Source organism: Stegastes partitus, unplaced genomic scaffold (genome assembly GCF_000690725.1).
Source record: "Stegastes partitus isolate 25-593 unplaced genomic scaffold, Stegastes_partitus-1.0.2 Scaffold203, whole genome shotgun sequence".
NCBI classification, from domain to species: Eukaryota; Metazoa; Chordata; class Actinopteri; family Pomacentridae; genus Stegastes; species Stegastes partitus.
Window position 1 is genome coordinate 123,522 of NW_007577934.1, and position 12,923 is coordinate 136,444.

General features: G+C 42.2%; 1 protein-coding gene across 1 annotated transcript in view; it reads right to left on the reverse strand.

Annotated features, from left to right (window-relative positions):
* The window catches only part of LOC103356475 (protein FAM19A5-like), a 117,543-nt gene extending 113,820 nt beyond the window's left edge, over positions 1-3,723 (reverse strand). Inside the window, exon 1 of the mRNA XM_008280626.1 lies at positions 3,019-3,723. Within this exon, the coding sequence (XP_008278848.1) occupies positions 3,019-3,109 (91 nt within the window). The 5' untranslated portion in view covers positions 3,110-3,723. The remainder of the gene's footprint in view (positions 1-3,018) is intronic.
* Positions 3,724-12,923: the final 9,200 nt, after the last annotated feature.

Here is a 12,923-nt window from a genome sequence, read left to right on the forward strand (position 1 = left end):
AAGCAAAACAGCCCAAAATCTGATGCATGAAAACACATTCTCTGCCTGTAACGTCTCACCTTTAATAAAAATCTGTGGCTCACGCATGCCAGCAAAAGCCCAAAACCTTCCGTCTCAGATGAAGGTGACTTTAGCTATGACACCAGCCATGACGCCACCAACACCCAGAACCAGATGCACATCAATCACTCCAGATTATTCCATTTGTCTCTTCTATGGCTGTGACCTGAAAGTTTCCTCACCATCTGCAGCACTTACGAAGATAATTTCCAACAAATTACGTTCTGATTGAGAGAGAAATATTCCAATATTTTGACATTTAGACAATAAATCCCGCCTGATGCCCAATTTCCACACGACATAATTGCTGCGTTAATAGAGAACTACAGGCCGTTGCTGTGTTCAAGACGCTGCTCTTTTTAACTTTAATTGTAACCCACGGGGGGCCTCGATTTTTACAAATTATTTTATTACACCGAGCAACATATCTCTACTTCTCTACGAAACTATTATTCTTTACCCAAACTGCTCCTGGGTTCGGATCCCAGCGTTCCGTGAACCTGTCAGACTCTCTATTGCCATGTGACAAATATCTCGGCCAATGAAGAGCAAAATGGGATTTGCTCCGTCGCCTGAATTATTGAAGTGGACAGCGTGAGATATTTATGGCGCAAAATTCATCCACATTCCCGATGCATAATGTTTAAATATGTTTCCACTCCCGATTCGCCGCATCCTCATTTCTCAGATCCTGTGTCACATTATGCAAAAAGAAAAAAGGGAAGGAGGAGGAGGGGAGGCTGACGCAATGAGGTGTACACCAACAAACCGGAAAATACACCGGCGGCAGAGGAGTGACACTTTGCTTCTGGATTCCCATCCAGGTAGCTAGAACGCCCACCGCCTCTGCTGCTGCTGCTGTCGACAGGCTACCTTCACATACCACCTGCGTGCACATCTGCAGCTACAGCACCCACACGAGGAGGCGATCAATCTGCGATAGAGACTAAAAATACATTTCCCCGTCTTGCAGATGGCCGGACAACCCTGATGTTCTTAATATGTGACACAAAACTAAAAAAGGGATCAGCTCTTTTTTTAGGCCTTTCATTACCCCCTCCTCTCTCCTCCATTCCCCAAAAGACTGCCACTAATGCAGTCCTTTGAATTCATTTTATCAGTTCGTGTTATTAGGCCTTACAGCTGGCTTTGACCTTGGCCATTCTCTAAAGTGAGCATATTCTCAAACCCCTCCAGTGAGCGCCACTCGTTCCCTCCCTCCGTCCCTTTTTCTCTCTCTCTGTGTAGCAGATTTTAGTTAAAGACCTTATAATGAACTGAAATTGCATCTTCTTGCCACCGAATGACCAGCAGGCTCCCCCCTCCACCACCACCACCGCCTCCACCGCCAACTAAAAGCTATTCGGTGTCAAGTTAGAAAGCAAAAGAAAAAAATTGCAGGCTTAGGGGAAAAAAAAAAAAAAAACACCTGAGTGTAAAAAGCACAACATGATACAGACAAACAACTCGGCGGCGGGTGAAGGTCAAAAATATTGCCTTGCCAGTCAACAAGCTCAACAATGCTGATGGCCTGAATCTAATGAGAGCGCCCTCGCATTAGCACAGCCACCAGCAGCACTTTTCTGTACTGTTAGGTGGCCACACAATCCTCTCTTTGACCTCTAGTATGCCACAGTAAATTAAAACTTCAGGATGTGTGCCAGCACATAAAAATCCTCAACTCCCCTTGTCTTGTTTTTGGCTGACGGACCAGATTTTTTTTTTTTTTTTTTGGACATCCTCGCCACGACGGAAAGGAGAGACTGTTTGACCTGAATATCTGGAGGCTGGGAGGCGACGAGCCATTTCCAAGCCACGCTTTTCAAAAAGATCCCCACAAAAGGAAAAAAAAAACACAGTCCAAAGTGCCAAACAGACTCTGCTCGCCCTGGAGTGTACACGCATAAAGGGAATATTAAGTGCTGTTTTTTTTTTATCCTTGTGTGTGTGTGTGTGTGTGTGCCAGCTTTACACAGTACAGCAATTCCCCGGGTTGCACCATTTGACTTTCATAAGGAGTTTTGAGCAGTAAGTGAACTCAACCTCTGCATGAAGATCTCCCCGTAGACAGATGTGATTTGTATTTATTATGCTGCAATGTAGGTGGAATTAATCAGCGGGTTACAAGGAAGATAATCCGCCGCGGTGAAGAAAAGAAAAAAAAAAAAACATCAGTTAAGTTATGACTCATTAAACCACACGCCATTCTCAGCTGAATGTCAAGCAAATGAAACTCAATTAATTATCCCCCCCTAAAAGAAAAAAGAAAGAGAAAAAACAGCCACTTGCACCAGAATGCAGCCAAGTCCTGCAGGCTGTGCCATCCATCCATCCATCCATCCATCCATCCATCCAGACACACACACAGAAAGCACTCATCCTCTCTGGGAGGTGTGCAAATGATGATTTGAAATATTTCTACGCCTAAACATGACAAAAAGAGGGATGAGAAAACACAATAGAAGGTGAATGGAGCCACAGTACAACCGCTTGACCTCAATGTTACCCTAAAGCTAGACTCTAGTGCCATCTATTGAAAACGTTTACAACAAATCAGTGTCTCTGTGCAAACACTGAACTGCTGCTTTCACTTCTTTTCCCCCCCTTTCCTCCACCTCCTCCACCACCTCCTCCTCCTCCTCCTCTATGAACTTATTTCTTCTATGATCACAAGCAAGAATATTGATTCATCGATCATCCTCAGGCGGGTGACTTGTTGATGAGGTGAGAGAGGGGAGAAAAAAAATCACAGCTTCATGCACATGGATCTGCTTTCGCGCCCTTCACATTTTTTTTATTTATTTTTTTAATCTAGACATTCAGAATAGGGTGTTTGATTCCGCATTGGAGTTATTGTTGCGCAAAAAAAAAAAAAAAACTTCATGTAAACTACACGGACCTATGCGCAATTTGGAGCATGGAAGTGGGGAGGTTCGGTGGACTTGGTGAGCGGGTTACCTTCTTTGAGCAGGCGGGAGTGGATGAGGAGGATGAGAAAGCAGCAGATCGCCGCTCCGGTCAGTGCCCACGCAACTCTGAGCAGCTGCATCCTGGCGTAGGAAGGTTTTTGTGGCGGACCGAGACAGCCGAGCGGCGGGAGAGAGACACACGCTCCACCTCAGCTCACAGACACGCGCTGACTCATATTCTGTTGTAATTCAGCATGCAAAGAAGAAGAAGAAGAAAAAAAAATCCACACTTGATAGTCCGGTTTAGGTGTGATGATGATGATTGCTTCGAGGATTCCGTGGGAAAAAAAATAAATAACCCCAAAAAATAGGAATATGCGCTTCGCCGCCGGTGCGTCAGAGTGGCTCCAAAACAGAGGGGCGATTAACCCCCAATCACCATCTGAAGGGCTGGCATCTTTCCCCCCCTCCTCCTCCTCCTCCTCACAACACTTCTTGATTTTTCTCCTCCTCAAGAGTCTCTTCTCGGCTTCTCGGGAGTCACGACAGCTTGTGCGAACCGGGCTGCGCCCCTCGGCGTGTCTCCGTCTTCGGTTGCGCACGGCGGTCCACGGCGATGCGGCGCGCAGATGATGATCACCGCTCTCCGCTGCATGTTACGCACATCTCTCCCGCTGCTGGAGAGGCAGAGGCGCACACTGCCAACCGAGTCGCCTTGCAGCCCCTCTCTCTCTTTCTCTCTCTTTCTCTCTCTCTCTCTCTCTGCCGCGCTCTGCCTCTCTCCCTCTCCAGTTCTTCACTATATCGCTTCGTCACTTTCTCTCCCTTTCCTCCCCTCCTCTCTCTCTCTCTCTCTCTCTGTTTCCCTCCTGATTCAGTCCAGTGCAACTATTGCCATTCATGCACAAGAACAGCCACTTTCATAAACTATGCATCTTCCTGGATAAATCCCCAGCTCCTCCTCCTCCTCCTCCTCCTCTTCCTCGTCTGCGCGCCGCGCGTCCTACCTCTTGGAAACATTTTCCCCCCAAATCAAAGCGGCAATTCTCCTCACTTCCACTCATTTTTTTAAATGCAAAAAAGGCCTCTTTCTATCTACTTTATCCTCCCATCGGATAATCTACAAAGATCAAAACAGTCACAGGCGAGAATGTCGCCACTTTCTACCCCTGCGTGTGTGTGTTCCTCATACGAGATGGACTTTTTTTTTTTTTTGTGCCTCTGCTTAGCTCCAGGTTATGTCACAACTCCCCCAAAAATAATCTCCTCCAGCTACAAAGCATGAGATGGTGCTGCTATAAAAGGATGCTTCCACTTATATATTAAAGTGAGCCATGCGGGGGCTGCAGGTGATCAACATATGGCGAAGAAAAATGCAATTTTCAGAGTATTTTCTGTTCAATTTTTAAATCTAAAATCTTCTGAATATCTTGCACCTCCTCCATGAAGCTTCTGCGCCTCCATAATAGCCCCTTCAGTTATTGAAACAAGCAAAAATTCTTTGGTTAGCCCAGCCTCTGGCTCCTCTCCAAGAATATTCAACATCCCCCTGAAACCTATTACACATGTAGCCTGAAATTTCATCATATTATAGATATAAAGAATTGATGGACGAAGAAAAAAAAAACACAGCCTTTTCTGCTCCGTCGGATGCTGAGAAGGATATCAGGATCCTGTGAGCGAACGCTGCAGGAGGAACAATATTGAGTAGCAATACAATGGCATGTGTAATCCTGTACCCCCTCCTCTTCTGTGCTATTGTTTCTGCTTTACGGAGCCTATATTTGTATGCCGTAAAGGCTGCACGTGACGAAGGGATGTGGCGAGAGCTTGAAATTTAAATATTCATTCATTCATTTATTCAGCCAGCCCGCAACGTCAGTCAGCCTTTTTTTTCTGGGGGGGAGAAGAGAGAATGAAACTGGCCACACTATAACCCATGTGTCCGCTCAAGTGATCACAGCATCCGAGAGCCGCCGTTTCCCTCCTTTGGGGTGCTTGTGAGGTTTATCCCTGCAACTGTGTATGTATAATTGAATCAGAATGACATGCTTGGACGACTGACGGCGCCACTCAAACCAGAAAGCTGTCATTGCAGTGTCAATAAGGTTGGCCCCTGCAGCTACGAGGACTAATTAGCTGATAACAGTCTCTGCTGGCTGGAATTCGTGCCAGACTGCATGTGTGTGTGTGTGGGTTGGAATTTCATTTGTTTGCACGTCACTAAGTTTGTGTTTTTTTTCATCCCCGACACCTCCCAGACTCCTCTCCGAAGCTGTGATCCGTCCATCTACTGCATGGAAAAGCAATTAACGGAGACTTGACCTCTACGAGGATTTGGGGTGGGAAAGGCTGGGGATGTGTGCAACGTAATCGCCTGCTGAGCCCAAACTAGCCTATATACTCGCAGGAAGAGCAAAGAACTAAATATAACTGTGCTTTAAAAAAAAAACAAAAAAAAACAGTTGGAAATAGTGAGACAGAAAATGCAGCTTTATGTGCCGAAGAAACCAATTACAGGTTTGCCATCTTTATGCACCTGGTCTTGACATCTTGCCGGTAAAATAGTCCCCCAAAGCACCGACGCCATATGCACGGCGTTCGGAAAACCGTATTTTACTACCAATTTGAGGTGGTAACTGAGTAAATATATGGGGGGAAAAAAATCCTCTTATCCGTTGCTACACCTACTGCTAATTAGGCTTTTGTGTTTAGCTATTTCTAGAAATGTGTGGATCTGCAGCGAGCAGCTGAGCCTTGAACTTCACTTCGCAACCTCTGCAAGCAGAGCTGCCATTTGCATAGAACTCAGAGAGAAAATCCGGTTAATATTGTTGGAATTCTGCTTCTCTCGCACAGCCATCCTTTATCTCTTTACCTAGTCATTATGAGTTTCATAATAATAATAAGAATACCTTTATTCATATAGCACCTTTCTAAAACAAAATTTCAAAAGCACACATCAAAATACAGGATATAAAACCCAGCAGACAAAACACCAACTATATAAAAGAACAAAACATAAAATCGCAAAGGATAAAACGACAAGCGAACCAACATAGTGAAATATATAAAGAGTGGAGTAAAATATACAAGAACAAAATAAAATAGCCACTATAAAAGCAGTGAGGAGAAGGCCATATCATAAAAGAAGCTTTTCAATAATGTCTTAAAAGGAGACACTGCCGCTCTCAGATCCTCTTCAGTGAATGAACAGCAAAGATCAGTTCACAGCAGGTCACAAGGCGAGATTCAGGAACAGTCAGTTGCCAGAGGCTCTCAGGGGTTACACAAATGTAAAATGGCTGTGTAAGACTTTCAAAACAATCAACAAAGTCTAACCGGTAAGCGGTGAAGGCCGGCAAGAACTGGAGTAATGAGGTCACTTTTACTGGAACAAGTTAAAAGCTGAGCAGCTGTGTTTTGGATTAATTGAAGCCTATGAATGTTTCCCTTGCTGATACCAGAGTAAAGTGCATTACAAAAAGTAAGTACAGAGGTGATGGATGACCTTTTCGAAGTCTGAAAAAGAAAGAGGGGATGTGAGGTGAGAGATCAGCCTGAGCTGAAAGAAACAAGACAATGCGGCCTTTGTTCCCTGAATATTAGGAGAAAGAAATTAATTGAAACACACTCCACAATTTCGAGCCTCTTGTTGGACAAAGGTGGCAAATAATCCAAAGCCAGATGGAAAATGATCAGTATGGCTTCTGTAGCTATAAGGAGCAATTTGTCTTTTGGCGTTAGTGAGACTCGGGAAACTTTTATACATCCAGCATTTAATGTGAGCCAAGCCAGACATTAAGAAGGACATGCCGTTACTATTGGGCTGAAGTGGAACAAACAGTTGTGTGTCGTCAGCATAGCAGTGGTTAGGGATGTTATATTTACTGAGAATTTGTCCCAGTGTGAGCAAAAAAAAAGCAGAAAATAATAAAGGACCCAGTATGGCACCCTGTGGAACTCCATAGGTGCACTTTAAGAAGGTTCCCCAACATTTTCCACTGAGAAGAATCGATTTGATACATCACAAACCATTGTAGAGCCACATCATCATGGTCAAAGGCTGATATAAGATCGAGAAGAATAAAGGCAAATAAGGACCTTCATCTGAGGCAAAAAGTAGTAAAAAAAATAAAACAAAACAACAACAAAAAGCCTCCACCCAACTGAAATTATGTTGAAAATCAGATTTTTTGTCACAAAAGCAGTCAGTTATGTTGATTTTTTCCCTTAAAATATTGGCTAAAAACAGAAGCTTGACATTAATGTAAAACCACCTGAAGAATTAAGATCAAGTGAAGGGTCTTAGGAAGAGAGTGGGTAGTGGCCTGTTTAAAAATAACTGGGGAGTAGGATTGTTTTAAGCAAAAACAGAACAACGAAACAGGCAGGCATGAATGAATGTTTCTGTTGTATGAAGAAGTATGACGTAGGTTTTGTTGGGTAAAAATTAACTTGGTTAGATTTTGACAAACACTGTGAGTCACAAAGACACTTTTCCAAGGTTCAGAGATTCAAGGGACACTGATTTAAAAAAAAAAAAAAAAAAAACACAATAGTGAAAATCAAAGCTGCAGAAGTTGAGAAACCTTGACACTGATAGAGATTGCTGGATCTTTCTATCATGAAGCTCAAAAGCATATTTCTTTTGACCTCATCAGGGGTTATTCTTTTGAAACTTTGCGAAACTTCTCCACAACCAATAAACGGAACTTTATGAGTAAAACTGCTGTTTTAAATATGGCTATTTTTCTTCTTGCCTAGTGAAATATTACACATTTCGTGAAGGTGACAAAACAAGCAAATGACCATAAAGCTTTGTAATTACACCATCTAAGGAAATATTTCATGTTTTATATGTTATTTCGGCGCTAAACAAATAAATTCACTTTGTTTGCCAAAAAGAAAAAAAGCCTCTGGGAGACAATAAATGTCACTGTACACCTTTTTCATTCATTTTTTATTAATGACGTTACTGCTTCTGGGTCGTTTAGACCTAGAAATTTAAAATTCAAAAAATATATTTAAAAGCTATTCTTTTGAAAGAAAAAGTAGAAGAAATTGAATGTTTTTGGAGTTGTTAGTAATAATATGAACATACAAAGTAAATAGTAGACATAAAGACAGGATACTATGCTATGCTATACTATATAGTGTATATCCAGGATTTTGCACAATTTCTTTCCAATCTTTATGTCTGAACTTTACTTTTATCACCAAGTCGACAGTGTCTCATTCTGTACTGTTGCCTTGGGGACCAACTTTTCTGTCTAGACACCATTATAAATCCCTTTATTCCTTCTAGATAGTGGCTTGTATTTTTTGTAACCCCTGTTCTCTATTACAAGGGGATGCCAAAAATGTTTTCAGATAAGTTTTGAGCACTGAAATATATATATATAAAAATATATATATATATTTTTTGTAAATTATTAAACAATTTCCTTCCTCTCTATCCTCACACCACCCACCTACTGTGCCGCCACGTCTCCTCTCTCACTTTCTGCTGCTCTATACTGCCACCCCCTCACTGCTTTGCTTTTCCTTTTGCCAGGAGCCAGGAGAGGCGTTACTTGCTTTGTCCTCTGTGCAGGTCACTGGCTGTGAGCCAGACAGAGCCCATGCCAATAAAAGCCATGAGTAATGGCCTAAAACTTCTACATTCACTGTGTTTCCCATTATTTCCCATGGCCAATAAATCTGAAAGAAGGCTTAATCAGAGGGAAAAGCCGGAACATACGGCCTATGTCCAGTAGGGTGTCCAACACAAAGATTCTTACAGTTTAATCAGAGATAAAAGTCCAAGTGGCAGCCACCAGTATGGCTTCGCTTGTGACCCACTTTGTCTTGTGACAGGTGGAGCCATTACTGTTCAGGCAGATGAACACATTGCCGCTGTCATGAAACAAAGCTGCCTGTGGGCCTCTGAGACGAGGTCGACTCTAAATAAAGTCCCCAAAGACGCTAATAGACAGATAATTGAATAAACATTTCAAAATCGGTGTTACTCAGTGAAGAATCAAAGTTCTGTAGCGGGACTGGATATTCTAATACGCCTGTCAGTGTTTATATGGTTTTCTTTGTTTGATAGTTGTTTTTAAAGCAGTTTTACAATCTAACCTATAATGTACAGCTAGAAATAAATCAGTCTGTGGCAGCAGTCTGACAAACATTTAAACATAATGCTACAGGACATGCTCATGGTCATGTAGTTTAAATGTTGGTAAACTCTTACTTTGTGCAGGATTTGCTTATGAACTTCTTTAATATGATTAAAACTGTCATAGGTATAAAAAAAAATAAAATAAAATAAAATTGGTCACTTTGTGGAAGTAGAACAAGTTGTAAAGCTATCATTAAAAAAAAAAAATCATCACCTTCAAATGGCTAACTTGCTAGCATGCAGTTGACTAATTCTATTTAGCAGATATAAAACAGATTATAATTCATCTGAATTGGTGTTTTTGACCATCTGGTGAATGCAATAATCACTGTCTTTTAGCTCGATGTTTGGTCTCCACCAACTCCACCAAATTATTTGATCATTTTGTAAAAAACGAAAGTGATAAACGACAAGGATTACAAATGCAAAATGAACATTGGGGTGGCTTTTTGTTATAATGAAAAGAAAAGACTGAGTTCAGACTTGAATGTTTCCTTATTGGTTTCGGACTGGTAGGCTATGTGCGATTAAGTTGACGCCACAAGCACACGTTGATGGTGTTCGCGTAATTACTCTCACTGCCAGAAGGAGGCGGCACAGTTCTGTACTGCAGGTTTGAATATGAAACTCAAGTTCAACAAGAGTCTGCTAAGCTAAGCTAGCTACTCTAGTCGCAGGAACATTTTTAGATGTTTATTTTAATATCAATGGCTGGATTCATGTGGAATTAAAAAAAAAAAGGAAATTAGCAAGACTTTAGCCATAAATATATTTCAATTTCAGACGTGGCTCGTTCCCTCTGGACTGGGGATGACCTGCTGCCTCAAGCCAAGAAGTTTAAGTATCTTGAATTACAAGAAAATGGAGCATGATATGGTCAGACAAACTGGCGCCGGTAACGTGGGTGTTCTACCGGACCGTTGTGATGAAGAAGGAGCTGAGCCAGAAGGCAAAGCTCTTGATTCTAAAATGAATTTTCTCTGTAGGGCAGCTGCAGGGCTTCAAGGGAAAAATAATCCTGAACTTTTTTTGCGTTTGGGTGGGGGTACAACCTAGGTAGCTTGTAAGATTAAAGATATCTGCCTTCATAAACTCAGAGTACAGATTATAGTAACACCAACAAAGGTCAGTAGGTCGTGGTAGGTCCTCCATCTGACTACAACATGGTGCAAATGTATTGTGTAGCAACCAACCAGTAAAAGACATGGGGAAAAGGATACTGATTCACCTTTCAACAATATGAAATACAACTATGTAAACAGTTACAGTGCAAAGAAAAAATTATAAGACCAGCCCTCTTCTCCTTCATAAAAGCACAACTGTCCATTAGAATGCTGATGACTTGCTTCCACTCAAGCCCATAAGACTGCAAGACATCTTTTACTTCTTCCCTAAGTGTTGAGCCATTGGCAATGTTCACTTTTCTGCTTGCCAGATGTTGAGTAGTTACTCCGGCCACATCATCATCAAAAGAAAAACGAACAAGCGCATTAAGAATTTTGTCCAGGCTCTGGCTAGTGGCTTCGTCAATATTCAATAAAGATTTTTTTGAGCTTTTCAGAAAGACTTTTCTTAAATGCTGCTGCTATGCCATGTGTGTTTATGTAACCAGCATGCTGATTTGATACAGACAGTTTTGACAAAGCATTTTTTTTCTTCAGTCAACTTTTTGCACAGATTAACGAGTGGCTGAAATATGGTGAACAACAAGTGCACATACGTATTTTTAAATGGCAAACTTGGTCAATCATTGGTGCCGGTGCCTCAGTGGTGGCTGTTGCTCCCGGCAAATGACTTGTAAGTCTCAGAACAGACAGCAGCTCTATGGTCGGGGTCTGACTCATGATGTGACAGCACATTTTTGCCGCTAGTTCCGTACAAGTTTTTTTGAGCACATGGTACAGAAGCAAGCTCCTTCAATTTTTTGCACCAGCAACCAAAGGACTTGCCGTCTCTGCTAAACTCTTCCAATGACGTCCAGCACCATTTATTTTTATGGGGACGTCTTCCCCTGGCTTCAAAAATCTGTTCTCCATGCTCCTGATCAGCGTACAGAACTCTGTGAAATTCATGTGAAACCGCGTGAAGCTCCGATACGGACTCAACTGCACATGAATCTTTCCAAAACCTGGCCCCACTCTACTTCCCATTGGCTAGTGATGTTAGTTTGGTTGAGAGCAAAAGTTGCATTCCCCACAAACTTGATTTGCGATGTAGTCCTATCTTTTTTTTCAGAGACAAATGCCGCACGGTGCCGGAACAATTCTACGCCATGCAGATGGTCTCAACCTTAGAGACAGGACGAGGGGCTTTGGACATCCTGAGGAGGCTTAAAGTTGCTCCTTTGCTTCAAAAGGAACCAGCTGGTGTGGTTCGGGCATCGGATTTGGATGCCTCCTTTCTTTGGAGGTTTTGCAAGCACAAGAGGTGAACCCAGAACTTCCAGGACAGATTACAAATCTGGGAAAACCCTGAGATCTACCAGGAGTAGCTGGAAAACATTGGCGGGGAGGGAAATGTCTTGAGTGCTCTGCTTAGCCTGCTGCAACTCCAGATAAGTGAAGGAAAATGAATGAATTTATTTGCTAGAAATAGCAACGGTCAAGTTAGCATTGGTCAAGACCTCCCCAGTTTCATTCAGCTGTCTCGCTTTGATAGCTGATTTTTTTTTCCTTTAGCTGTTTGTCGTAACTTCAAAATACACATAGTTTAAGAGAATTATATGTCAAAGCAAATGTCAGCAAGTCAGATTAAATCACGCAGTTGTTGCATTTTGGTTTTGGCAGGCAGAGCAGCCAGACAGGAATGGAAAACACAAACTAACAGAAAAAGGCAGATTGCACGCAGTCGATACAGACGTCCAGCAAAATTGCTACGGAATCGCTCATTCCTGTGATTGACAACTGACCGAAATGAAGTTTTCTCTTGTCCTTCACATCATCCACGCCGCCGCTATACCTTGAGATACGGTGGATCAATCTTCTATCAGGAGGAGCCTTTCAAACTGGTCAGCATCAAACGCAAACTTCACCGCAGACGCAACAATCGCCCGAGCGAGAGCCCATCAAGCACCAGCCTGGCTTTGTAAATCTTTCCTTTTAATCTTATTACCTTGGTTTGAGTGTTTTCACATTAGCGCGGTGGAGGTATTGTTTCTCTTTGCTCGCTGTCAATCACCTGACGCCCACAAGGAAAGAAAAAAAAAAAAAAACCAAGCGTCTGCCAGGAAATGATCCATCAAAAGCGCATCACCTCAGACGTCTGTCACATTCGCGTCTTTGTATCCGGGAAACATTTGTTAGCGGATGTGTCAGTTAATTTTCCACGCCATAAAGTTTGTGTGTGTTTTTTTTTAGCGCAACGTGTCTAATTTCAGTCGTTACGCAACGCAAAGCAAGCGGAGGGGATCCAAAGATAGAAATATATGAGCTATAAAGAACATACCACTGTCATTTATAGCTCATTTATTTCTATGAAGGGCTTATTAGTAGCATAAAAGGAGAGATAAATTACTTTTATTTCGGTTCTAATTCTGTTCTATTCTCGGAGAACATGAGGTCCTGGCTGTGCCGAATCTGGAAAGGTGTCAAAAGTTCATACGGCGGTTTTTCTTTTCTTTTTTACACATAGTTTTCATTCCAGACAGCGAATCAGTGACCATGCAGAGATGTGCGGTATTCAGCTGCATGGTATTTTCTTTTTTTTGTATTTATGTGTGTTGCCTTTCAAAGAATTTCATCTCCACTGCAGGAATCTGTGTGAAAACTTCTTGAGGAAAGTTTCTCTCT